This window comes from Lichenostomus cassidix, chromosome 13, assembly GCF_008360975.1.
Source record: "Lichenostomus cassidix isolate B80296 chromosome 13, HeHo_3.0, whole genome shotgun sequence".
Classification (NCBI taxonomy): domain Eukaryota; kingdom Metazoa; phylum Chordata; class Aves; order Passeriformes; family Meliphagidae; genus Lichenostomus; species Lichenostomus cassidix.
Genome location: NC_139494.1, coordinates 18,429,066 through 18,456,697, shown reverse-complemented (window position 1 = coordinate 18,456,697; position 27,632 = coordinate 18,429,066). Strand labels below are relative to the sequence as shown.

Genomic DNA, 27,632 nt, shown 5'->3' with positions numbered 1-27,632 from the left:
TGATTTTTTTGACACTTGTAAAGTCTGCTTTGACTTCAGCATCGAGCTTTTTGGTTTCTAATGCCAGTAATTTATAGCAGGAACACCAAGCCAGCAGCAGTCTGTACTTCATGAGGCAAAGTGGCGCAATCTGAAGTTGCAAGTTTAAAATCTTGCATTTGTGGAAGGGATCCTAAAGCACTTGATAGCATTAATTCATCACCTCAATATCACCCCATTCATCGTGTTACGGTTTTACTTGTTCTTTTTATAAGAGAACAATTAGGAGTTATATTATTTCTGTTACTTTTACAAACAATAGGAGCAAATCCAACCCACTCAACTAGTTCCCACAAAACAAATACAACAGTAAACTTGCATTACGATTCATGGACTTGAATGCTAAATACTCAGGTCTTATTGAAAAAATCCCACATGCATGTGTTTGTGCTTTTTAAGAAATCTGATGCCTGAAGCACAGCAGTAAGAGTCAGTTCTTTGGCTGCTCATGCTAGGACAGAGGTTACTGCTAGTACTTTTGCAAAACTGCTGAGTTTTTTATCCCAGCCCCCTGTGTAAGAAGACACATACTGGATTCCTTGGGAGTTACGCAGTAGGGCTAGATTTCCAGAGAAATTAGGGATTCAGTTGAAGAGTTCCTGTTTGCTGCAAAGAGGTTGTTTTACCCTAGCATGGCAATAGTTTGATTTTTCACAGTACCTTGTGGCAATAATCCTTGGTTTCCTTCTGTCCTCATTCTCAGCCCTGAGTGGTCAAGGCTTTGGAAGGAGCTGGCCCTGGTATGAGGGCGGTGCAGTGGGAGCAGGGGTCTGGCTGGCAGGTGTGACCTCTGGGGTACCTGGCCACTGCATCTGGGGCAGTGAGGCAGCAGGCAAATCTTGCACTGCCACAGCTTTTAGATAGTGCTGTGAGGATTATTTGGGGTGATGTGGTCTTGAAAATGTCATGCTCTTCCCAGGTGTTGGTCTTTATGGGATTTTTAAGCAGGAAAGAAACTGTTTTGCAGCCAGATATAAAACAGATAGCCAGCCCCACACTGACCCAGCCTGTTCTCAGCCTGCTTGAAGCAGATCTCCCCAGGAACATGGCAGGGGCTCTGGGTAGGCTGCTGGCACGTCCTGCCAGAGGAGGGTTTCTGTTGGTGTCTTTCACTAGTGCCATGACCCCAGTGTTGAGAGGGATTCTGGTCCAGTGGTTTAAAAGGGGCTCGTAAGCAAGGCAAGGAATTCTTTTCTACGTCCATGACAGGGTTTATAATGCTTTTTACCTTTGTGAAGTAGTACCCCAGGAGACTTTTTATTTAAAATAAAACCCAGTGGTATTTTTTCTCCACATTGAACAACTAATAGTTTAACATGGCCATGGCACATTTTAGGGGAGCAGTGGGCATCACAAAGCATGCCATGACTGGATGTTGAGATTCTCTAGGGATAGCCCATTGTTGCAGGTAGGAGAGATGATGCTTCTTTTTATATTGTATGTGTTTTCTGAGGTTGTCGGAAAACACAGAAAAGCCTCACGTGGTGCTTCATCAGGAAAGAGTGTTTTTCAGGAGCAGCTTCCAGGCAGCTGTGATTGGCTTCTACCGTGACCACAGGCCAGCTGTGGACTCACTCAGTGCTGTGGTGGGGCACAAGGAAAACACCTGCACCAGGACATGTCAACAGTAATGCAGCAGGACATGGCATCAGTGATGCAGAAGCATCTCTCCTCTCATGTGGCTGGTGAGGCCCAGCAGGGTATGAGGGTGTCCCTGTCACACCACAGTAGGTTGATGCAGAGTGATGAAGACCTGGTTCCTGGGTGTCTGTGGTCCTGACAGGGGTGTTGGGGAGGTGTCACCTCTTGGCAGGTAGCAACCAATCCACAAATGTACTTTGGGAGCCAGACTGCATGAGCCATGTGGTTCTTGTTCTCACAAACTTGTGTGACACTTGAGATTTGAGATTTGCAAGGCAAGGTTCACTGCTTTCTCATTTGGAAGAGGCTGTGTTGTTGGAAACCCCTCTAAGCAATTTTTATGAACATAGTTGAAAGTGTCAAATGCAAACTTCAGTAGGCTTAAAATTGAAATGAAACATTGTGGTTTGGCTGCAGCAAAATAGTTGGCCCTGTCCAAAAGAATCTTTTCCTTTTCTATTTGTCTAAGATATTAGTACCTCCAATAGGCTCTGCCTGCCCAGACTGTTGAAGTGTTTGAGTGTTGAAGTGTGGAGCCACAAGATGGACCAGCTTTGGGGGGCTTTTGTTTCCCAGTGGATGGTGCCTTGCCCGGTGCGGAGACATGGCTCTTTCAGGAGGATTCAGTGCAGTCCCAAGGTGGTCACTCAGAGCTGTGTTGCTCTGCTCAGGGAGGGCATGGGGGTGCTTTGTGGTGCTCATGCTGCTTTCCTTTTGCAGGAAGGTTTTTCTTGCTGTCCTGTCCAAGCGACTGAAGTCCCACAGTGGCTGAGCAGTGGCCAACTGCCAGCACCCTCCACACTGGACACATAGGTTGAGGCAGCCTAGAAGAAGCTGAGCACTTTGGAGTGAGGCGGGGGGAACGCTGAAATGGTCTGGTCCTGTGCACACCGCACTGGCTGGGCTGCCTGCCCCAGCGTGGGAGCTTGGAATCAGCTTGGCAGATACAGCTCCATAGGAAAATTGTGTGGGGCTTAAAGGAAGGGTGTGGAATTTGTTTAGTGGAGTGCTGTCTGCATCTGTGCTGGAAGTGACTCTTCTCCAATATCTCTAGTGACCTGAAACGAGAGGTACAGCATGTGTGTGGGTGAGTATCAGCTCACAACATGATGTTGGTGAGTATTGGCTGGGAAGGAACCATCCTGATGTGGTGTAGAAGGCTCAGAGACACATGAGCCAGGAAGAACAAAAAGAGATTCAGCTCTGGAAAGTGCAAGCAAACAGACCTAGAGAAAGACTGTAAAGTGTCGGTGCCACTGCAAATGGCAACCAAAACAGGGAAGAGGTTTTGTGATGACACCCAGAAAAGTAATTTCCTATGTGTGGTTTGCTCTTCAGAGATGGTCCAGGTGAGAACAAACCTGGTCACTGACAGCCCTAACCCTGGGGAAAACCATGGTAGAAACCATCTGGATCTACATGTGCTCTGTTGCTTTGTTTCAGGCAAAAGCTTTCCCTACACAGACCCCTTCCATCATCACCTCTGCTAAGAGGTAGAAAGCAGAGAAGGTTGATTTTTCTGTCAGGGAACAGTTGTTGTAGGTGGCTGGAGTAAATGGGAGAAAGAAACAAAACCCAAACATGCCAGCAGCCTTCCTGGAGACAGGGCTGAGAAGCTGGAAATTATAGCTGGACCTTGGCTTTTTCAGCTGGGCTGGCTCTCGGCTGTGGGTCAGATCCAGCAGCATCTTTTCCATTGCCCTGCTGGGAAGAGCTGAACTCCATTTTACAGGACACAGATTTGAATCCAGTATCAGACGTTTTTGTACAGCTCAGAGCAGGAAAATTAGTGATGCTAAGCAGAGGGTTGAGACCTTTCCATTCTTGCTCTGCATGTTAAAGGGGATTAGATGGGTGCCTGTATTTGTGGGTCTCAGGCTGGCTCATCTGTGCTGAGATGGAACTGAGTTGTTTCAGTGGAAATACAGAAGCTCTTGTGCAGCAAAGCTCGTGCCAGAGAGGGAGCCAAGAGTGAAGCAGGAGCCATCTCCCTGCAGACTTGGCATTGTGTTTTGCCAGGGATGGCCTGGATGAGCAGGCTCTTCCAGCCCAGGTGCAGCTGGAGGAGGGAGGGATGTCACTGCCTGCAGCATGAACATTTCTGTTGTGCCCTTCGAGGACGGAACTGGAGAGAGATGATTTCACCACCGGAGCTGGCAGGGGTGAAACCACTCAGCTGGTTGCTGCTGCCGCTGGCAGCAGTGCCGAGCAGAGGGACAGGGGCCCTGGGAGTGACCAGTCCCACAGTGTGCTGGGCCAGCCTCCACAGCTTGCAGCTCCCTCCCAGTCCTGGCCTTGTGTGGGTCACTGAGCCAACCCAGCCCCAGAAGAGGAGAAACACTTGTTGAGCCTCCCAGTTCAAAGGCATTTCATTGCTCTGCAGGATCAGGTTGAAATTGAATTAATTTGCTTGAAGCAGCAGTCACTTGTGTACACTTATTAGCGTATTCCATTTGATGTGTTTGGTTTCAACATCATTTATTTCTGGTGAAGAGAAGAAACAGCCTCTCCCTCGCCAGGACACCTTCTCTGTGTGCCTGCAGGGTGCAGGAGCTGTTCTGGGGGCATGGGACTCCCCACTCTGGTGCAGGGATGGTGTTCCTGTCCCTTGGATTGACTGCCTCTGAGGTAACTTAAACCTTGAAAACTCATCTGCTAGGAGAGCAGAGGGGATGGTTTCATGCAAAGAATATGTGTGGGGAGGAGGAGACTGTATGCATGGTGTCAGGCTGGCCTGGCAAATCTGCTGAACATTATGACCTTTGAGCCCAGGTTGTTCCATGACTGGTGATAATCACTGGACGTCAGTTGTGCCTGTCTAAGAGTCATTGGTCACAGACACATAGGGGCTGGTGGGATCTGCTTTTGTCCTTTGCATTAGAGCTGGGTCAGGAGCCTTGTGGTCTCCACAGATGGGGGTTGAGCCAGGCCACTAAGCATTGGTGGCCACAGTCAGAGCTGGGTCTGTTTTGGTGCCAAAGTCCTTGTGGCAGCACAGGCCTTTCGCTCTGCATTCACACCACTGGTGCTCCTCACCGTGCTCCTGTCACTTGTGGCTGCCCGCAAACGTCTGGTGCCACGAGGAGGTTTTGAGCTCTGAGGATTGCCATTTTAAGTAACTTTCAAATTGACGATGATTCTCATAGGGGATATTTTGCAGCGTGTGAGTAGCACCTCACACGCTGCACCTGGAAGAGGTCCTATGGAAAAAGTCTTTCCGTTTTGAATGTTTTGGGCCTAGGGCAGGGTGTTTGACTGTATTTGTGCGTGTCACATAGCAACCATGTGGAAAGCACATCTCTTCAAACAAGGGGTCTGAAGTCACTGTGGCTGGCCAGCATCCAGGGGACTGATGCAAGCTTGACTTTTGAAACTGTCCAAGTGTTGAAGTCAGCAGCATCTGCATAGTCATTTATCTATTATTAACTAATTAACTGCTGGTCTTTCTGTTACTGAGTCTAGACAAAGACACCCCAGCATGGGGGTGCTCATAAACTTCATGGAAAATAGGTGAGTGAAGTTTTAAGAGGTTTGGTGATAGGAGTTGAGGCTCTTTCTCACCTTCCAGCCCTGCCAGTCTAGTTTCAATAGAGACCAGGACCTGTTCTTGAAGCATTGCAGTCTCGTGACAAGAATAGCATGGTCTGGTACCTGATCTTCTCCCCACATGCTTAGTTGCAGAGGCTCTGGCGCTTGCAGACATCCCCTGCCCATCGATCTGCCATGGAGAGGAAGGTTTCCAGCCATCTCTTGTTGACTGCAGAGGTGCAGCAGCTCGCCATTAGTGGCACAGGATCTGGGACAGGGAAACAGAAGGGCCAAGCAGCCATTTCAATATTGTCAATATTCTTGCAGTCTTGGTTGTAATAAGTTATTGAGCATCTGCTCAATCTGCACTTTGACTTCAAACTGGTGAAAGGTTTTTGGGTTTAGAATAGATATGTATCCAGTAACACTATCCAAGAACTTCAGCAGAAGCACACACAGAGTAACAGACTCAGTGGGTAATAAAAGCTTTAGGCTTGCTTACTGCAGAGCACACGGTCCTGACAGTCCATGCTGCTGTCACCCACTTCTGCTGGGGCTTTGTAGCAGTCAGAGTTGGCTGCAGTGTCAGAGGTTGTGCTGTGAGATGGCTCTGCCTGTGCTCGCACTGGTGAGCAGGGTGCTTGTCAGGCCCCTGCTGCAGTTGTTAGGTTCTAGTTCAGAAAGCAAACTGGAGGGAGGGTTTGGGTGTTGGTCACCCAGGTTAGACAGTTTGGGGTTTTTTTTTGTCAGGAAGTAGAAATTGGATTTACAGCATTGTCTGTGCCAGGTGTAGCTGTAAGATTTTCCTAATGGAGCTGCCTGGCAGCAGGATCTGTAGTAACAGCTTGCTGATGGTGTTCAAAATTCTGCATGCGAGTGGAGTTGCAACTGGCCTGGAAGAGAAAGCAAGGTTCAGGCTGGCTATGGTTCTTCGGACCTGCTCGCAGCACAATGGATTGCATCAAGCAGGAGAGGGCAGACGAGTTCATCCCATCATGGTACAGCTCTTGCTCGTGTGGTCCTGGCCAGGCTCAGCGTCGTCTGTTTCAGCACATACTGAGTACTTGTTACCAATGCCACCATTTAAACCTTCCTACCAAAGTGAAAGTGGAGAAAAGGAAAGAAGTCTTTGTTGATGCTGCCAGGACTCGCAGTGTTTGCATGGCTCATAGGATTCCCGGAGCCAGAAGAGTGGTGTGTTTTATTATTTTGTAATGTTTCCAATGCTTGTGAATGTGAAAGAAAGTTTGAGGTGATGCAGGTGCATGCCAGCAGCCCGAGACAGCATGTTCTGTTGCAGATCTTGTTCATTGTACTCGCCAGCGTTATATAGAAAGTCTTGGCCAGCACAGAACCCTGTATGTGGCCGCTCCCATGAGCCATCCCTGCGGGCTGAATGCAGATGCAGACTGGACACCGTCGGTGCCTGGAGCGGGTATCGGTGCTCCATACTGGTGCCCGGCGCCGGTTTCCGAAGCCGGTGCCGGTTCCCGAAGCCGATGCCCGGGGCCAGTATCGGTGCTCCATACTAGTGCCTGGTGCCGGTGCCCGAAGCCCATACCCGGTGCCGGTGACCCGAAGCCCATACCCGTACCCGGTGTCCAAAGCCCGTACCCGTGCCCGAAGCCCGTACCCGGTGCCGGTGACCCGAAGCCCGTACCCGTACCCGTGCCCGAAGCCCATACCCGGTGCCGGTGACCCGAAGCCCGTACCCGTGCCCGTGCCCGAAGCCCGTACCCGTACCCGTGCCCGAAGCCCGTACCCGGTGCCGGTGACCCGAAGCCCGTACCCGTACCCGTGCCCGAAGCCCGTACCCGGTGCCGGTGACCCGAAGCCCGTACCCGGTGCCGGTGACCCGAAGCCCGTACCCGTACCCGTGCCCGAAGCCCGTACCCGGTGCCGGTGACCCGAAGCCCGTACCCGTACCCGTGCCCGAAGCCCGTACCCGGTGCCGGTGACCCGAAGCCCGTACCCGGTGCGGCACCTGCCGGGCAGGGCGGGGCGCGCGCTGCTCGAGGCCCGGGCCCGGGCGCCCCCTGGCGGCGGCGGGCGGCGCGGTGGGCGGGGCGGGCGGCCGTCCCGGTGCGGCGGGCGCGGGCGCGGGCTCGCCTTTGTGAAGAGCGGAGCGGAGGCGGCACAGGCGGCGGCGGGTCGGGCCGGACCGGACGGCGTCATGTCGTACCAGGGCAAGAAAAACATCCCGCGCATCACGGTGGGTGCGGCGGGCGGACGGGGCAGGGCGCCCGGTGGGGCGGGGGTGAAGTGCGGTGCCGGCGTTGCGGGGCGGCGGCGGCGCGCAGACAAAGAGCCGCCGCCCGTGCAGGTGCCTCGGCCCCGCCGGCGAGCTGAGCTGGGCAGAGCCGGCGCCCCCGCGGGCGCAGCCCGGGCTGGAGCATCTGCGGCGGTCGGTGCCCAGCGGTACCCGATGCCGGTGGAGAGTTTCCCCCGGGAGGGGCCGGAGGGGGCGGGTGGCTACCCCGGCCTTCTGCAGGGCTCTCCCCTTGCTCAGTGTCCCCGCCGAGCAGCTCCTCGGTCTCGCCGTGTCAGGTGCGGCGGTGCCGGTGCGGCGGTGCCGGTGCAGCGCTCAGGCACACGCCCGCCCCAGCCCGCCCGGGAGAGGGGGCGGCTGGCGGGTTGGCCCTGCAGCTGCGGGAGCCCTGGTCCCACCTGTACCCTGCCGTGCCCCTCCCTCTGGGGTTTTCCTGCTCTGATCTCTGCCGCTGAAGCTGTGCTCCCCGGCCCGACCTGCGGAGGCCGCAGAGGGCTTGCTCCTGGGAGGGCAGTCAGGTCTTCTATCTTGTTGGCTTTTCGCTGGCTTCATGTAGCTCCTGCTTTTTCTACTGAGGACAGCTCTGGCCCTCTGAAAAAAAAGGAAGAGCAAAGCACTTGGCTTTCATTATTCTTTTGAATGTATAAATGTGAACAAAATGCTCCCAAGGAAGCACTAAGATCTTGACCACTGTAAAGAGAAATTCCTTTGTCAGCCTATTTTCAGTTGCTTTCAGAAGCAATGTTATGGCTTTGCGCATCTTGCCATTTCTGTATCCTTAAACCACCACGGAGACACCACCATTGCTACTGCAGGTGGGATTTCTCCCATTCTCTGGGGCTTTTTCTTTATGATGTGCTTTCTCAACATGCAGGGCTTGTGCCTGCTCCTCTGGGATCCAGTGGGAGCTCTCTCACCTCAGTGGTAACAAAATCTCCCAAGCTGCTTGATTTATCCCTATTAAATCCCTTCCTTTTCTACTGAAGCTGAAAATACTGCAGGCATACAGTATCTGTGTCACTGATGTTACAGGAAGTTGTCTTCTCTGACTTCCTCAGCTTGAGGATGACCCTCCAGAACTCCTTGGCCCTGTTCTGCAGCATTATCATATTCTGGCTGTAGTGGAAGACATGGCCATGGAATTCTGTTCAAATGGCCAGGGGACTCAGGGGAGGCAGTGAAGTGAAGTCAGGTGATGGGTGGGCTCCTCTTAATGGAGTGGCAGAAATAAAAGCTCAGTTCCACTGTCTCCCCTAGAACAAAGTTGCTTCTGTCCTTTTCCACTGGTTATGCCCCACCCCACCCTGCCCCCAGGCACTGTTGGCATTGTTTATTACTCCTTTCTAGATTTCTAACCCAGAATCATCTTGCATGTCAGTATGTCAGTACAGGTAGCAGCTAATGGGGATGGCAGATTGTCATCTAAGCTATGTTTGTTAGTAGAGAGAGGTTTGAGAGTGTGTTGTCCCATTACCTTTAAAGCATCTAAAGCATTGTAGTCGAGGCATGGGAGGTCTGGAGCATGAGGGTATACAGAATATAACAGAAGCCACTTCCCCTGGCAGGTAACTCACCTACAGATCTCAGAGTTGATAGCACTGAATCAGGGACAGAGCTCACAAGCAAGAGGAGCAGTGCCTTCCTCACTTTTGTCACCCAAGCAGTGGGCAGGTTGGGCTTTCATGAAGGGTGTATTGGAAAACTGGGTATTTATACTTCCCAACAGCTATTGTTTCAACTGTCTAGTGTGTTTCTGGGGGTGCAGAAGCACTCCCTCCTGGATCCTTTTGTACTCAACAGTACTGCAGTCAGTATTTGTAGTTGGTTTCTGCCAGTAACATCTGAAAAAACACAAGTTGCAGCAATTTCCCCATCTTTTCTAGGATGGCCATTTTAGCGGAGGCCAGGAGCACAAGTGAGTGGTGCATGCGTTAGTGTGAAATAAATTACCATGCAAATTATTCCAACATGAGTTGTAAAAGCTTGGTCAAAAGCTGTGTGTGACAGCATGACAGGCAAGACTAGTCAATGATGGAAGACTGGGAAGTAGAGGCATGTCTGTCAGTTGTGCAGTGGAGAAAACGTGATGAGGGGAGGTTAGCCAATGCTTTGGCTTTCTAAATGATGGCCCCACCAGCTTGGTATGGATGTGTTGGTGTTCACTGTCTTGTGTTGAGCACCATGGATCAGAGACCAGTAAACATGGTATTACTTTTCACTTTGGTGCTAATGCTGGGGTGTCCAGCTCAGGAGAATAGTAATTTCAGATCTTATGTGTTTACTGAGAGACTTTTTATTGGCTGTTTGGAAAGGCAATCAAAGTATATCCCCTCTTGCTGTCCACAGTATATTTTTCTGCAGGAAGAGGTGGAAGACTAAAATTTTGCCCTGATTTCAAAAAATACTTGTTAACAGAACTGTTGGTTGAATCAAAATTACTCAGACTTTGTGCTTTTGTCATAAAACCCTTTCCTAGGCCAGGAAGATCCTAGACCGGAGACTTCTTGGTGTGAGCCATGCCCATCTCAATCCCCCTTCAGGAACCCACAAACATCATCTCTGTGATGTGTCTGCCACCTCTGAAAACAAGGAGGTCTCTGAGCATGGCCAGTATGTTGTATCAGACACCGGTGTGGACAAAAACCTCAGTTACTGACTAGACAGATTTTGGTAAACTGGTAGCTATTGGTATGTCGTTTCTTAGATAGAGACCATGGGGAATTACAGTGTAGCTGGCAGCTGGCTATTTGTCCCTATGACTCCAGCCAGGGATTCTTCCATGCTGTTGTGTGGTACATTAGTACATTAGTAAGGAAGAAAACATTAGCTTCTGATGAAACATCACTGCAATTAGTGTCTCTTCTTTTGTAAGGGAAGAATCAGTAAAACCATAGCCCTCCTTGCTTTCTCCCCTAATTATGCCCTTGTGGTTTGTAAACAAGGTACACTGTAAACAAGGAGCACTGTCCTTGGCTTGGTCCAGCAGTGTTCTGGAAGTGCTGCCTGCCTTTCTGCTGCATCACTCTGAGAAATGTTGAGACCACCTGATACTTTGAGATCTCAAAGTGACCAGATGATGCTTAAGGGCACCAGGAGCAGAGTGTGGGCATGAGAGAATGGGTAATGGGTTTGAAAGCTTGATCCCAAATGCAAACAGGCAGAGAGACAGGAAGAGTTCAGCATAAAGGTTTACCAGCATGGAGAGTTGAGGGCTGGTGGTGAATCCATCAGATTTTGGCAGAGCTGTGCTGGAGGGAAGCTCCAGTCTTGGCCTTTTAGGCAGCCCCTGCAGAAATGGATCCTCACACTGGTGACAGATGAGCTGTCACTGGCTGCCCGAGTACTTCCAGTGACTACTTTTACAGTAGTCACTGTCAGCAGTAGAGGTCAGGCCAACAAGCCTGACAGGTCAGTGCCAGCGGTCCAGCAGAGCCGCGTGCAGCCATGATCTGTGCAGCACCTTGCACTCCCCACTGCTTTGGCAGCCTTCACCCAGAGGCTGCTGTGCTGGGCAGCGGCTGGGGCTCGGGCTCTGCCTGCTCCCTCCCTGGCCATGCCCCTGAGGCTCCTGGTGAGGGATAGCTTTTCCCTCTGCTGACAGTGGCTAATGCTGGCTGGCAGGAGCCGTGGTGGGTGTAAAGAAGCACAGTGAGCCCTGATAGGGGAACAGTGTGTTTATTGTGACCTGGGACTGCTCTGGTAGTGTGCACTGCAGAAGCCTGGCTATTAAATCAGGCTCGTTTCCTCATACCTGCTTCATTCTCTTCCTTTCTTCTTCCCCTGTCTCTTGACACCTGGGTACACTTCTGAATGATGCCACAGCCTATAGATGTGTCATTTGGATTTTCCTTACTCAATTTCATTGCATTTTTTCCTTGCAGTCAGTGGATTGGTGCTGGTGCAGTCCCTTCACTGTTGGATGGGCATGAGGGGTTCTGGCAGTGCCTGATCTCCTGAATGGATGCCTTGTTTGTGCCTCAGCCACTGTGGACCTCTCAATTTTGTGTACTAACAGAGTTAGCACTGAGCAGCCCTTCACATCTGCCACAGAGTGACCACTTTTGAGTGGGAAGCAGGCATATTCCTGAGCTCATATTAACAGTTTATTCAGTAATTGTCAAGTGCTACAGTCTCCTGCCCCTGTGCTGCCTGTGCCTGACTCCCTTGGCTTCCTCTTGTCTGATGCACAGGGAAGGGCAGGCCAGCATCAGTATTTGCTGGCTCTCCCACACTGTGGTGAGAATCAGCTCCAGCAATTTGGGGAAGCAAGCTGGTCAGGGCAAGACAAAGAAAATGGAGACCTGTTAGTGGATTTTATCATGTTTGTGCTCAGGGTCCTCAGCCCCAAAGCTGACTATTGCCCAGCATGTTCCCCGTGGAGAGAGGTGTGGCACAGGTGTGCACTGGCCCAAGCACCTCGAACTGCCAGGCCAGCACGCACCAGCTGCCCTTGTGCCTCGGCTCCTCATGAGAGGTGGCTGTGGTCCCTCAGGTCGCTGGTTAAAGCCAGTATCACCGTGTGCTCAAGGAGGTGCATCAGTGCAGGATGTTTGAAGGAGCATGCGTGGGGGTCTGTGACCAGCAACGTGCCCTTATTTCCAGACCTCCCTTAGCACAGTTTGGGCAGACCTCTACCCGATGTGTTAGCTTGGGTCAGGGAGGACGTGGGGCTGACCCTGGGTCTGCTTGTTGGAGAGGACAGTGAGTGGCAGGAGAACTGGGAGCAACTCAGCTGAGCCCTTTTCCTGGTGGGCGGTGATGCTCCTTATGAGATGTGCTGGGTGGGGAAGGTAAATCCCCATTGCCAGGACTGGGGTTGTGGGCAATTGGTAGAGCTGTGGGGCAGCCCTCGCCTGGGCAGTGCAGGAAGCCCCACAACTGTTTCCCCGGCACTGCGCTGAACTGCAGCAGGGCTGAGCCCGCCGGCATTCCCGTCATTTCCCCACCCAGTTCCTTTGTCTCGGCTGTGTGTGGATGAGATTGCTGTAAAAATGCACGCGGGGCTATGGGCTTTGGCTGCTGCCCAAAGGGACGGAGGAGTATTCTTTGCATCCTTCTGTTGACAGAAAGGAAGCTGCAAATTCCCACCATGGTGACAATACTTCAGAAATTGCCCCAAGGGTGGTGGATGTATAGCAAACCCGATTCCCTGCAGAGGAATTAACTGTGCAAGAGCTTCACAGGGTGAGGCTGGCGTGTGAGTCTTGCTGAAGGCTCTGGTCAGTGCTTGTCCAGGTGTGGACTGTGGAAGGGGAGTATATTAACATGCCAAAACCTGGGCTGTGGGCACTGTGGGTAACGGAGTGGAGAAGAGTTGTTGGAAGTGTTTTAAACAGTCAGGTAGATGGCATGTTCTCTGGCACAGCACAGTCTACCTATGTCGCCCAAATCCATGGCAGCTGTGTGTGAGATCAGGTGGTTTGCCGCTGTGCTGCCTGCAGCTCCTGTGTCAGCTTGTGCTGGTGGAGGTAGGTAGAAGAGCAGGACCTCAGCTATCCCAGTTCCTCTGGACAGGATCTGTTTCCCACTGGACAGTGTCCATCGTCTCTCACAGCGTATGCTGAGTTGTCCGATCCAAAAGTGTGAATGCAGAAAAAACGTAAGCAGAGTCCTGGCCTGGGTATTCCTCTGCTGTCTGGCTGTGCTCCTTCAGAGAAAGCTGCTTGCTACTTTGGTCAATGAAAAGGAGAACAGAGAAGGTGGTAAATCATGAGGCTGGAGTGCAGTCCAGTTAACCCCTCCTGGGTTATGTATAGACCTGTGAAATGCCTCAGAAGAATTACCTCAGGCACAGCAGGGGAGGGACAGATTACCAGCTGGTTGCCTGTCCTGTTGGTGGTCTTTGCAAGGTGGTAACAGAGGAGAGAGTAAATTGTCTTCTTTAATGCAACTTACTTGATATAGTATCTGGATAAGATTTGAGGACATGCCCTGAGTACAAACTTGCTCTAAATACTGGTCTGTGGCTCATGCTGCCTAGAGTTATGTGCATGATGTCCTGGCACAGGAAGCTTTTGACTTCTCTGTATTTTTTATGGAAGCATATTTGCTGTGTCCCCAGTGACTCTACCTTGTGCTGAGTCTGCCTTGGTGGTGTTTCTGGCATCCCCTCTCCCATTTAGAAACAGCTTTAGGAGTATGACATTTTCATTCCTTGCTCTTGTACTGTTGTTTGGAGTGTTAGCACAGGTTGAGTGACCTTTCTGCAGCATTGGCAGTTGAAGTGAGCAGTGGGAGAGCGCCTGTACAGAGTGCTAAGAATCATAAAATCATAATATGTTAAGGGGTTGAAATGGACCTTAAAGATCATGTAGTTCCAACCCCCTCTGCCGTGGGCAAGGACACCTCCCACTAGGCTAGGTTGCTCAAGGACTTAACCAACCTGGCTTTGAATACTGCCAGGGTTGGGGCATCCATAAACTTCCTGGGCAGCCTATTCCAGTCGCTAACCACCCTTACAGTCAAAAGTGAATGAAGCACGTGTGTTACCTGCTACTGCCAACTGCTGTGCTCTTTCCTTTTCAGAGTGATCGTCTCCTTATTAAAGGAGGGCGAATAGTCAATGATGACCAGTCATTCTATGCTGATATTTACATGGAGGATGGCCTCATAAAGTAAGTATGGGATTTCCATTATCTCCACCTCCCCTTAAACCAGCTTCAGGTTGGGTGGTTACTGGCTTTTTGTGGATGTGGTCTGTACCCAACTTGCCAGGCAGTAAAACTTGATAACCCTCTCTATTCAGAGGCTCAGCTCTCTGCAGCATGTGTGAGCACAGCCGCGATTGTTTGATGTGTTTTCAGAGTAACTCCAGTGACTGAATTGCAGTCAGGCTTGTGGGATTGTGATACTGTGTCCATTGTACAGCAAAGTTGTGTCTAATTGCACCAGGAACAAGGTTTATCTTTGACTCCTGTTTTGCCCTGTGCTAACTGTATTAGTATGAATGACCCCACACAGGATCCTTTTTGTTAGCATTAACAAGGGCAGTGCTGTGCTGCAAGTCATCTACATCCTTGAGATTTCCAGGAATTGCAGGGAAGCCTCTGGGCTCCCCCAGCTTCTCCGTCTCAGAGCTGCAGGAATAGGTCCATTGTTCAAAGGCTACCGTTCAAACTTGGCAAAGGTATCCTGTTGCGGCCAGCTCCACGCTGTGTGAAGTGAAAGAACCATGATAGTTTGTAGCAGAGAGACTTGAAAAGGCATTGCTTGCTCTATGGTAAGAATTAAATATCCAGTCTTCCCAAGGTGGTATATGTTAAAAATCCAGCAGCAGATAAATACTTAAGAAGTGGGGCTCTATTTTTATCTGGTGGACAATACCGTTTGTGATCAACAAGTACTTTTACACAGGCAGGGATCAGAGTCAGCTTCAGGTGTTGCTATGGCTTTCTGAGTATCCTTGGGCTAATCACTGAGCCTTATCTACAGCATGGAGGCCACAGAATTTCACTGCCCTGGAAGCTAAATACTCCTGCAAGTGAATTCTGGTAAGAATACAGTGAGCAATTAAAAACCTTTGGTTATGGATTAATCTCCATAAAAGGAGTGGGAAGAGCTGCTGGTTTATTGCTGTGGGGACAGCAGAGTGGGCAGTTCTGTCCACAGATTTTTTGTTGCTCTAGGGAAAAGAGCCTGCAAAGTGACTAAGCTTGAATGAAATGCAAAAATGGAATTTGCTTCTCATTTTTACTTTTCCAGTGTGCCAAGGAAATCAGAAGTTTTCTACTTAAACCAACTTACCTTTAATCTTGATTTATCAAGGAAGACTGAGAAAGGCTTGATAAAATAGGATTTCTGAAAGAAGAGATTTGAAGGCTGAATTGTACATACGGACACATAAAGGGATTGAGGGGGCAGGGGCTGAGAAAGGGAATGCTGAGGTTCAGTTGACTTGGCCTGCAGGAGGGCTGGGTACATCGAGTTGTGCTTGAGCAGGACAGGCTCCAGAGCACTACAGCTGTGTATTAGATTACTAGTGGATTTGTACCAGAACTCACTAGATTTCCTATTTTCAGAAGACGTTTTTAGGTATTTGTGATTTTATCTGCCTGCACTACAGTGTAGCCTGCTGATAGCAAAGCTGTCCTTCAGTGCCACAGAGGAGACAAGATGAGAGGGGAGAACTCTGCATTTCTTGGGAAGACAGTGAGCCCAGAGCTTGCAGGCTGTGCCATGAGCCCAGCAGGCTGCAGCCAGTCAGCCTGGGCACTTGCTGAACTATTTCCCAGCTCCCAGGAGTCCCTTCATTCTTGGGACTTTGTTCTGTGAGCATTGCAAGTCCCTGATGAGCCCCGAGCTGGCCTAGCAGCTGTGGCATTACAGTGGAAATAATCTTTCTCTGTAAGTAAGCTCAAACTTGAGCCTTACTTAAGGTGGGCAAGAAGGACGGGGGCAGGAGAGATTAGGGGTGTAGCTCACTGGGAAGCAGGGCTGGTGTCGGGTTTTGTGAGCATGCACCCTGGGTGAGCAGTTAGGACTGCTGTGCTGGAAATGCATGCCAGAGCCTGTCTCACAAGCCTGTAGAGTGTGAGGAGTCCTAGGCAGCTTCTCACCACACACCACAGAGATGGCTATCAGATCATACTCCCCACCTATCTCAGCCCAGTACCTGCCCCAAGCAGCAGGTGCCATCCGAGTCACCTGCAGAGCAGCTGGACAGATGGCAGCCACCGCTGAACTAAGCACACCACAGATGTCAGCAAGCCGGACAATCCTACACTTTGCTGCAGAGTGGAGTGGTTTTGCTATGCTGGCTCTGGCAAGCCTGAGTCTGGGAGCAGGGCAGAGTGAGGTGTTTCTGCTGGTAGGGAGCTGACCTGACAGTCCCTGGCTGAGCTGTTCAGGGGTTATGTTGTGGCTGGTTTTCGTTTGTGTGAGCATCTTGGTGTGATCTCATCAGACAGATTGGAGACAACCTGATTGTTCCTGGAGGGGTCAAAACCATAGAAGCCAATGGGAAGATGGTGATCCCTGGAGGAATTGATGTCCATACTCGCCTGCAGATGCCATACAAGGGAATGACTGCTGTGGATGATTTCTTCCAAGGAACAAAAGCGGCTTTGGCTGGTGGAACCACCATGATTAGTGAGTGCAGCAGGCAGGGCCTGTGCATGACACCACCCAGCACTCCTGCAAGATCACCCAATTCTTTCTTTTCTCTTTGCTTTTCTCAGTCTTCTTTGTTTTCAAAGTCCGTGACAATGTGTGCATATTTTCTGTAATCTCTGTCAGTGCAGTCTAGAGAGTAAGCATTGGAATGAATCTTTGGATCCTTAGTAATGATGAAGTGATGGGACAGGAGATATGCATAGGACCCCTTGCCCTGCTGGGGCTCAGAAATAAACAGTTCTCAGAACTAAACAGTGCTAATGCAAAAGGAAAGGGAATTCTGAGGTCCCTTCGTGGAGAACACTATGGCTGTGCACTGGTTTGAGGTCCAGGTGTTGTGCTGTGCAATGGTTACAGCTGCATGCACTGCAGGGTTTCTTGGGATGCAGGATCAAGTGTTGATCCTTCCAATAAAGGCCTGGGTTCCTTGTCCCTCCCCGCACTGTTTTTCCTTCCTCTGTGCCAAAAAAATGTTTTGTGAAATGGTCTGTGGCAGGGTGTGGGATTCCATGATGGGCAATGAAAGATGCATTAATGTTGCAATGTGGGAGGAGGCTGTGTGCTAATGGGGTGGGAATGGGGATAGGGAAAGACAAGGTCCTTCAGCTTCCAGCCACTTTCTCAGCAAAAGCATGTAAAAACCCCTGGTCCTGTGCCAGAGGCCATTAAGCAAGGGCTCGGTGCACTTCTCTGCCAATAAATGCACTTGAGGAGCCAAGGCACCTGTTAAAAGTGACAGGATCCTCTTGGGAGCTGCCCTGAAGCTGCTGAGGAGACCAGCCTGGGATGGTGGAGCTGCCAGGCTACAGTGCAAGGGCCTGGTTGGGGAGCCCTTGGGCAGCTCTTCCTCTGCTTTGCCCGTTCAGTGGATCACGTGGTGCCAGAGCCAGAGTCCAGCCTGGCCGAGGCGCTGGAGCGATGGCGGGAGTGGGCCGACGGGAAGGCCTGCTGCGACTATGCACTGCATGTGGACATCCCACGCTGGAGCGACCGTGTCAAGCAGGAGCTGCACACCATGGTCCAGGAGAAAGGTTTGTTGCCTGCTGCTCCCCGTGTGCCTTGGCCCGCCCTGCTCTTGGCCAGGGAGGGTGAGAGGCGGCTGCACTGTTGGGTGCCCGCAGGGTCCTGCACAACTGCCATCAGGAGCTGTGCCCTGTGGAGCAGCTGGCCGGGAGGGTGCCCAGAGCAGGAAGCCTAACCTACCCAGCTCACCCCTCTTTCCTCTCTGCCCTGCCCCAGGCATTAACTCCTTCATGGTGTACATGGCCTACAAGGATTTGTACCAGATGTCCAACACTGAGGTGAGAGCCCTGCACCGCATGGTTGTGTTGATGCAAGGAGCAGTGGGGGGGTGACAGCCATGGTGGGCATGAGGCAGCTCATAAGGCTGGTGGCTGCTGCCCCTGCCCAGGCCTTGCCACTCCTCTCCTCTACCCTGGCTGCCTGTGCAGAGCTGCCTCAGGCTGTGCCGTGGGCTGACTGGCTCTCGCGCTGCAGGCGGAGGCACAGGTCTAGTGTGGAGATCACTGAGTGCATCTGCTGGTGACTGCATGCTTCAGAGAGCTGGTCCCGGCACGGCCAGAGCTCTGCCTGGCATGGCTACCCTGAGTCCTGCTGGTGCCAGGGCCATGGGTTGAAGGGCAATGAGGGTCGTCAGGGCTACGGGCAGCCTGCTCAGTAATTGTTTCTTCTTGTCTCTTAGCTGTACGAGATATTCAGCTGCCTGGCAGAGCTGGGTGCCATAGCTCAAGTTCATGCAGAAAACGGGGATATAATTGCACAGGTAACTAACTGCTTCTGGCATGCAAGAACTGAAAATCCATCTCAGGCAGATCTGGTGTGGGGCATTAGCAAATGTCTGTAAAGCTGGACATCTTTTGCAAGGTGATATCTTTGCTGCTCAGCAGCAATATCAAATTTAGCAAGACTTTTGTTGTGAATTTGTTGTGCATAAGTGAATTTGAATAGTGAATTAGCAATTACCTAAACGGCAGTGAGTATCCATCGAGTACGGTGTGTTTGCTCCAGCTGCAGCTGTCTTAAGTGTGGAGGGACAGAGACCTTTGCCTTGCACAAAACAAGCCAGGAGAGTTAGAGGTGAAATCCACTGAGAAGTGCCTTGACAAGAGAGGGATTCTCTCCCTGTAAGCAAGCAGCTAGCTAATGAAGCTGGGTTTGCAAGGGAGGTGTTCTGAGGGATGTGGTTTGGTGATCAAGTGAGTGGTGTGTATTGGCCTTCTGTGTTGTATTTTGTGCTGGATGACAAAAGGTCCAAATGTTTTGATTTTCATTAAGACACAGAAGACATTGCTCAGTTAAGCTCTGCAGCTGGGCTTTTTTGTCTGTTATTCTTGGGAGTTGAAGGGGCATGAACCAATAGGTCATTCTTTGAGCATCCTCTCAGAGGATCAGTTTTTCTTTGGACTTTTTAGAGCTGCAGTGCACAGTTGGATGGCTCCTTCACATGAAAACTGGGAGTGGTCAGAGAAATTGTATTGGCCAGAGCTTATCTCTGTTTCAGCACTTGCCTAATCATAAAATGCCTCAAAACTATTAATTGGTAGCACTTCACAGACCTGGGAATTGGAGAGGATGGGGAATTTTGTAGCCCTCTTTTTGTCTCCACATTGTGCTTATTTCATCTAAGAGGTTTAAGTTAGTGCCTGCCCTCCCATTTCCCCATATTCCCTCTTTCTCTCTCAAACCCTTTCAGGGTACAGCAGCCTCTCACCATGCCTGATGGTTCCACAGGACATAGGGTGGTGATGGTCCTGAGGGAGAGACTTGACACAGAAAGGATCTGCTTTTCTGGTTGATAGTTTCAGTCGTATGACATCCCTCTGTTCTTTTGATGTCTTAGGAACAAGCCAGGATGTTGGAGATGGGAATAACAGGCCCCGAAGGCCACGTGCTAAGCAGACCTGAGGAGGTAAGATGCAGAGGACAGTCCAGCCTTGCTTCGCTGAAGAGTTTTCCCAGTCACAGCAGGGCTCACTGAGTTTAGTGGGTTCAGGCAAGCATCAGGGCAGGGGAAAATGTGTGTGCATCCATGGGTATCTGTTATCAGTCCAGGAAAGAGCAAGGTGCATATTTGTGACAAACAATTCTCCGTCTTACTTGAGTTGCCCAGTAGAGATGGAAGCCCTTGTTCTGAGTCTCACAGAGAGGAATCAATCAATCAAAGTGTCTATATGGCTGTAGCAGCCTTTGAGGCTGGTCTAGGGACATTTATTTTGTATGGGTGACTCCATGGGAGTGAGAAGCCTAAGAAGAATCTAAGGATGAGTTTTAGTTTCTCTGAGAATTCACTGTTCACTAAGTGCTGACAGATTCCAGCCTCTTTCTGCTTTATATCTGCTTAGTCTCTAAAGCGTCTTTCAGAGTCAGATGGACAAAGCCATTGGTAGAAGGAGTGGGAGGGAAGGAGAAGGGGAATCCCCTGGTTACAAATCATTGTCATAACACTAATTAGATTACTGCTAATTTTAGCTTGCAGGGTATTTTTCTGTTTGGTCCATCAGTATGAGTTGAGTGTCTAATTTTAGGTAGGTTTCCTTCACATAACTCCCTGCTGAGAGGTGTGACTTTCCGCAGCATGTGAAAGGAGAAAACCATAGGAATTTGGTACAGTAGCAAAGCCAAGCAGGGAAGCACAGGGACAGATTTTTACGTCAGGGTCTGCTGAAATAAAATCAGTTGCCCTAAATTAAAAGTGTAAGAAGTTGGCTGTATTAGGCCTGGTAACAACATATATAGCCTAGTGTAATACAGTGCTTATTCTCTTTGAAGTACAAGAGTGTAAAGCATTTTCCGGTACAGGGAAGAGTCTCAGTGTCAAATACAGTGGCTCAGAGTCCTTCTCTGTGTAAGCTGCCATTTATTTTTATGACTCTTACCTGTTGCCACTAGTTGGCAAACTAAGGTGCAATTACAGGATGCTGTGGTTATGTCTGGATTTGAGAACCGTTCTATTACCATCAGCACTGCAGATCTCATCCAGAGCCAGTAAAACATTGTTAAGTGTTTGATCTTGAAATGCCATTAAAGTATAAGGCAACTGAGAACAGTGCAAGGCTCAAGATATTATCTGTTCAGCCAAATCCAGATCTCATTGCCTTTGAAAATAAACAGTGTTCTTCTTCCAGAACATTTTCCTGGCAAAATGTTAGGTGGAGCACAAATGACCCTGCTATCCCATAAAGCCTGCAGGCAGATGGCAAAGCATTAGGAATGTGGTGTGTGGCTCTGTTGGTCTTCTCTGTCCTGGAGAGACCTCAGTAGGGGTTAAAGACATCTATCAGGCGATGGTGATGACTTGGTAGGGCAGGATGATGCTACTCCAGATTGTAATCTGCTATGAGGGATGATGGCTGTTTGTTCCTGTACACATGTTAAACCCCATCAACTACTGCAGCCCGTAAGTGTGGTGATAAAAAATGTTGCCTTGCTTAAATTTCTGTTGAAAGAGTCTTTAAGAAGGGAGAAACCTCTTTTCACTGTACAGCAAATAGATCTGCAGAAATATGAGAGGTATAGGAGTGCATGTGTGTCTCGGTGCAGTGCTCTGTTTCTCTGCCCTGGGACATTTCAGCTGGCATGGTCCCAGGCACTGTCCTGGGGGCTGGATCATTGTCTTTTTAAGGCTTCTGTTTTGAATTTTTTTAAGCCAATGCTTGAAGCCAAATTGTAGAGCAAACACTTGAAGAAATCTGGGGTTGGGCTCAGGCTGAGCACAGGCTGATGTAATAGTCCAAAGATATCCCTCCTGATGGAAATCTATCCTCACTAACAGCAGGATAGTGAGGCGGGGTGGGTGTCAGCAGGGTGGGGCAAGCAGCAGGTGCCAGGATGACCAGACCTCAGTGACAAGCAGCCTGCCAGTGTGCAGCCCCTTGCACCCTGCCGTGGAGGTAGTAGGGGACATCTGGTTAAACCTGCTGCAGCCATGGGACAGCCTGGAGCAGGGAGTGCTATGAAAGGGTGGACCCTCCCGCTGCCAGGATTCTCCTGCTGGCAGGCTGGGCAGCAGTCCCTGGACTCCTTGGGCTGTCAGGAGAGCTGGAACCAGGCAGTGGAAAAAACAGCAGATGCAGCTCTGCTGGCTCCCGAGCAGTTCAGGTAGTGCTCCTGTGCTGGGCATGGAGCAGGGTCCAGGCAGTACTCCTGGGCCAGGCATTGTGTTACTGTAGCCTGCAATTTGGGCCAGGCCCTGGGGACACCGAAGCTTCCCTCCTCAGGTCTCCCTGATTAAACTGCAGCAATCAGTGATGTGCTGAGAGTAACAGGGGCTCCTACCTGCCCAGCCAGTGCTCCTCTACAGCTGTGTGCCATCCTCTCTTCCAGCTGGAAGCAGAAGCTGTCTTTCGGGCCATCACTATAGCCAGCCAGACCAACTGTCCTCTCTACGTGACTAAAGTGATGAGCAAAAGTGCTGCTGACCTCATCTCGCAAGCTAGAAAAAAAGGTGAGTGGCAGCTGGTGCTGCACTCAGTTCTGCTGCTACCACCAGAATCCTGGATTATATGGTCCCCATGTCCCTCATGGTTGTTTTGCCAAGACCAGCACTGTGCTTTGAGGGCTGTCCAGTGCTTCCCCTTGTGCTAGGGAGCAGTTAGCTCAGGAGTTTGCCTAACTTGTGAAGGGCAGGTGACACTGCACCAGGCCACATGGAGCCACCTCCTCTTGTCAATCAGGTAACATCAGTATGTGGGGCACAGGTAGGACCAATGCTTTAAACACCACAGTTTGTCTGCAGCCTTGAAGGGCTCAATGAGGATACTTTGTTCAATGCACCGCTAGTGGGTTGAGCTGCTGCATATAGGTATGGCCTCCCTTTGAGGTGCTGGCCCCTTGGAGGTGCCTGGGAGCTCCATTTGCCACTGGTGGTGGAGCACAGGGATGCTGCACAAGTGTGGACATGTCAACAACTGTGTTCAGTGGGCTCTGTGCCCTTGACCCAGGAAGCGTGAAGGGGGATTCTAGTGTGCCCTTGAGCAAGAGGACCCTATTGTGATGGCATGGGTCTGAGTATTCTTGGGACAAGAATGGCAAGCTGTTGGTAGTGCTGTGGAGCAGAGAATGCTCCACTGAAAACTGTGAAACACTCAGGCTCCACTGAAACACTGTTCTTTCTGTGCCTTTCTCTAGGCATTGTGGTGTTTGGTGAGCCCATCACGGCCAGTCTGGGGACTGACGGGACACACTACTGGAGCAAGAACTGGGCCAAGGCTGCAGCATTTGTGGTCTCTCCGCCACTGAGCCCAGACCCAACAACTCCTGACTACATCAACTCCCTGCTAGCCAGGTGAGTGACATCTCTGCTGGGGATACTGCTAGGGGAACGTGGACTCTGGATAGTGAAAAAAGAGGTTAGTCCAACCTGAACCACTTCACTGTAGGTATTTAATGAGCTGACCAGTGAAATGGCTCTGACTCCAAGCCGTATTGGTTTATCCTCCAGAGTGAGGGGAGGACACCATAAACTTAACCTCAGTAATGAGAAAAATACCAGGATGAGTAGTCATGAACCATTTTAAATGCCCTGAAGAAGGCAAAGAAATGAGGACAAGCTAACACAGACTTGTCAATTGAACCATTCACCAGCAGGAGAAGTGGGGAATGGCTGCCTGGGTTGGGATGCTGCAGGATGATGCAGGATACTGCACCAATGTGGAGGCATTACAGGTTTCACAGGCTGATGGGGACCCCTGTCAAATACAATGCAGACATGTTCACACACCTATAAAGGTGAGTATTAGCAGAGCCTGCAGAGTGCGGGAGAACTTTAGGAGCAGCTCCTGTGCATCTGGCTGGGATGGCAGATTGTTTCTTCATCCTGAAGGCAAGGGGGTGGAGAAGGGATTTGTTGAAAACAAAGACAAACAAGAAAGGCACTTCAGCAATTTGCTATGACCTTTCACAGTTACACTCCTTCCTCTCACTGGCAAGGCCAGTGCAGCAGCTGAGGACACTGCACGTTCACAGCCCTGTTCACATGCCATGTGTCCGTCGCATGCCATTCTCAGCCTGTGTTTGTACATCCAGTTGTGTGCATGCTGGCTGCTCTGTGTTAGCTGGGGGCTGACACAGGGGGTTGTAAATGGAAAATGTCCTTTGAGGTAGGGCTGGAAAGCTGAGCAAGTAATGAGCACTCACTAAGAGGTGTCCCTTCAGCAGGGCACGTTGGCATAAACCTGGATTGTGCCAGGGTGGAGATGCTGTGGGCACCAGATGGGGTGCAAGAGAGGTGCCAGTGCATTTGGGGTCTGAATATTTCAGGTCACCCTGGATTTTTCTGTGGTCAGTGAACAAGAGATAGCTCAGAATGGATGTATGATGTAGGTACAGGTCTCACTAGACCTGGCAGGGAAAAGTGAGCCCAGCTCCTGAACTGGTTTTCTAAACCTTACCTTCCACTTCTAATTTATCCCAGACCTCAAAGAAGACACAAGCAATTTTTGGTCCCTGCATGTCATAGGTGTCTGTTACCTTTGCCATACCATTTTCTGTGAGGCTGCAGTGGGAGGAGAATCTGTGAGGTTCCAGCTGGGCTGGGTGGCTTGTTTTCCTGCACCAGGACAAATCTGATGGAGATTAGGAAGCATGTTGTGTCATCATTCTGGGCCTCTGGCTGTACAGTCCATGAGACATATGGCAGAAATTATCAGAGGAAGGTGGAGATTACTAGCAGATTAGGTCTGATGCATGGCCTTGAAGAGAGTCACTGTGTCTGCACTGTCCAGGTGCTTGAGGCCCCTCACCTCATTTGGGCAATGCTGGGAGATGGCCTGCCTTGGTCTGCTTCCTTTTGCCTGGCAGCAATGACATTGCAACTGCTGCCGGTCCTGTGTTCCTTGAGGACCCAGCAGTAGCTGGGTGACTGCCAGGGAGCCACGGACAGCTCCTTGCCCTGCCTTGTCTCTTGGCAGCTCGCTGGCTCTGCCTCTTTCTGAGGGGTGGATTGGGTCAGGGCATCTCATCTGTCCAGGGACCCCTTTGGGCAGAGGGGGAAGAGGCCTCAGTGAAGTATTTCTGGGCTTCCCGCAGAGAGCTGCTTCTGGGCAGTCCCAACTCCCTCCATCCCACGGCAGCAGGCTTTCATGGGGCAAAGGAGGGCTGTGCTAGCCCTTGGCATGCAGGAGCTGGCAGTGCACAACCCAAGGGCTGGCTTGTGGGACTGGGGAACACTCCTGGAGCAGAGAGGCCTCGTCTTCCCTCTGTGGCAAAGGGCTCTCTTGAGCAGACCTGACAAACTCCCAGAAGTGAGTTTTCTGACTTGCACTGGGATGTTTTTGGGTTTGTGCATGTGCAAATGATGGAGTCCAGTATAAAAGGACATCATCTGGCCTGACACAAAGACCACCCTGGTCCGTAGGAGCTGAGCTGCTGACTTCTCTTTTGTACAGGGTGTTGTCCATGGTCAGGTGGGTAGTGTGGTGTGGCAGAGGTCTCTTGCCCCCATGTGACACAGCCGCCCCAGGGCCTGGGTCGGGTGGAAGTCTTCAGGCTGAGGGGCTGTGGAAATGAGGGTGCGGAGTGAAAAAAACTGAGCCAGGGGCTGTCCATGGCCAGAGGAAATCCATATCCCTCGTGTCCCTGCTGCTGTCTGACTGCCAAATGACTGACAGTGTGTTTGTTCCACCACTCCTCAGTGGTGATCTGCAGGTTTCGGGAAGTGCTCACTGTACCTTCAGCACCGCACAGAAAGCTATTGGAAAAGACAACTTCACAGCAATACCAGAAGGGACCAATGGCATAGAGGAACGAATGTCTGTCATCTGGGACAAGGCAGTGGTGAGGGTTCCACCAGGAAGGGGGCAGAGTGGGCAGAATTGGTTGGCACTTCACACACCCATGCTACTGCCCTGCAGAGCAGGGTACCCAGTTTGCTGTCTGGCTTTGAGAGTCAAATCAAGCTGGAGCAGGAGAGGCAGCTATTGCAGGCTCAGGGTGAATATCCAGTAGCTGTAACTGTGCCCTCAGTTCTTGGTCTGTCTGGCACCATTTAGTAAGATCAGCCTCAGAAGCATGGGCCCAGCCAGCCAGCACCTTGTATGGGAGTGAGGATGGTCCTTCCCTGGGGTCTTACTCACGCTTTCGCTGTAAAATGACTTAGTTCTCTTTGTGTTTGAGCAGGCCACAGGAAAGATGGATGAAAACCAGTTTGTGGCTGTGACGAGCACTAATGCTGCCAAAATCTTCAATCTGTATCCACGGAAGGGAAGAATAGCAGTGGGCTCTGACAGCGATCTGGTTATATGGGATCCTGATGCAGTAAAGATCATCACAGCAAAAACCCATCAATCTGTAAGTCCTCTGTTCATCTGTGTGAACGCTGAAGGGTGGCGTGTAAGTAGCTCTGTAGAAAAGCTGCCTGGCTTCTTGGAGCTTGATGCTGTCCTGCTTCGCTCTGAGGAGGGGGAACTGAGCCCAGGCTCTAGGTGGTGCCAGTTCTCACTGTAGGTAGAATGTCCATGAGCCCTGGGCTCAGCACATGAGGCTTTTTCACCCTGCTTGGGTGTTCTTTGGACCTTGGCCCATGCAGGTGTAAAGACACATATTTCTCCTTACCTTGGTTCCTCTTCCAGGCACAAATACTCTTCCTGGCTTTGCCATGGTGCTTTGTTCATGCCTTACCTCAAGCCTAGGTCCTGCCTTCATCTGTTCTTGGAGTACTTCTCCACACTGAGCTTCAAACCACCAGGTCCTGGTTCATGTTGGGATCTCTGGTGGGTTTCAGCTGTGATAGGCTAGGAGGCCTCTGAGCAGGGAAGGCTGTTAGTGTCTTCTGTCTGCCTTGGTGACTCCAGTAGCGAGGTGTGGGGACTGACCCTCCCTGAGTGGGCAGGCAGTGCTCGTGTCCCTCCTGACCATGATCCCCGGGTTGCTGCAGGTGGCTGAATACAACATCTTTGAGGGGATGGAGCTCCGTGGGGCACCACTGGTTGTCATATGCCAGGGGAAGATCATGCTGGAGGATGGCAACCTGCATGTGACCCAGGGGACTGGACGATTCCTGCCCAGCAGCCCTTTCCCTGACTATGTCTACAAGCGCATCAAAGCCAGGAGGAAGGTGAGGAGATGGGGATGCCAGGAGACAGAATTGGGATACTGTTTGCCCAAATTGCTCTTTTCCTTAATAACTGGTTGGTTTTCCTTTGCTGTTCTAGCTGGACCCTGTAAGCAGTGCTGCAAACTGCTGGTGTATTTTGAATGTACAAAATAGCTGAGGCTTGGAACTTTGCCCTTTGTGTTAGTGGTGTGCCATGTTGGAGGCAGATGCTCCTCGAGCTTAGCAGTAGTGATGTTTCTCCTCATCCGGTCCTGGTGCAGCAGGAGTCTGGAGGGAAGTGCTGAGTTAACAAAAAAGATATTGGCCAAAATCACCTTCTCCCCCATTTGTGCAGCATAAACCCTATCTGTGTGATAGCCTGTTGCATTGGCTCTGCACACCTTACAGGGCAGAGGTGAAGGGCAGGCAGTGGGGCTGTGCTTTGTGCTGCAGGACTTACGGTACATGGCAGTGTGAGTTCCCTCTGCAAGGGGACTGAGGAGCCAGGGAATGGCTGGAGCACGATGCTCCCAGGGCTCAGAGAAGTGTCGCTGTCTTCTCTCTGGTGACAGATGGCAGAGATGCATGCTGTGCCCCGGGGCTTGTATGATGGACCCGTGTTTGACCTGACCACCACCCCCAAGGGGGGCACCCCTGCGGGGTCAACCAGGGGGTCCCCCACGCGGCAGACACCACCCATCAGGAATCTTCATCAGTCTGGATTCAGCCTGTCAGGTGAACACATGTGGTGGCTGGGCTGGGAGCGGGCAGAGTCACTGGCCATGTGTCCCTGTCCCTGGCTTGGGGCAGGGGGCAATTGGAGGTGGCCTGGGCAAGGTAAGCACAAGAGTGGGTCATGGCAGGGCAAGACCCTGTGTGTCCCTTAAAGGACATGGCTGGAGCTGCACCTTGCAGTAAAAGCAAGGCAGACTGTGGCAGCAGTCCAGCATCCAGTGCTGTTCTTGCTGCATGCATCTGTTCACGAAGCATCTG

The 27,632-nt window shown here is 51.0% G+C and overlaps 1 protein-coding gene across 3 annotated transcripts in view; it reads left to right on the top strand.

Moving 5' to 3' along the window:
* The window catches only part of DPYSL3 (dihydropyrimidinase like 3), a 32,560-nt gene that overhangs the window by 4,057 nt on the left and 871 nt on the right, over nucleotides 1-27,632 (top strand). For 2 of the 3 annotated variants that reach the window (XM_085074116.1, XM_085074117.1), the window contains exons 2-13: nucleotides 14,003-14,091; nucleotides 16,380-16,564; nucleotides 17,455-17,619; nucleotides 17,828-17,889; nucleotides 18,291-18,371; nucleotides 19,449-19,517; nucleotides 21,932-22,052; nucleotides 22,736-22,892; nucleotides 25,240-25,381; nucleotides 25,724-25,894; nucleotides 26,481-26,660; nucleotides 27,212-27,374. In XM_085074116.1, coding sequence (XP_084930242.1) covers nucleotides 14,003-14,091; nucleotides 16,380-16,564; nucleotides 17,455-17,619; nucleotides 17,828-17,889; nucleotides 18,291-18,371; nucleotides 19,449-19,517; nucleotides 21,932-22,052; nucleotides 22,736-22,892; nucleotides 25,240-25,381; nucleotides 25,724-25,894; nucleotides 26,481-26,660; nucleotides 27,212-27,374 — 1,585 coding nt within the window. Of the gene's footprint in view, nucleotides 1-7,263; nucleotides 7,421-14,002; nucleotides 14,092-16,379; nucleotides 16,565-17,454; nucleotides 17,620-17,827; nucleotides 17,890-18,290; nucleotides 18,372-19,448; nucleotides 19,518-21,931; nucleotides 22,053-22,735; nucleotides 22,893-25,239; nucleotides 25,382-25,723; nucleotides 25,895-26,480; nucleotides 26,661-27,211; nucleotides 27,375-27,632 lie in introns of those variants that run through there. The other variant, XM_085074118.1, reaches the window with a different exon arrangement.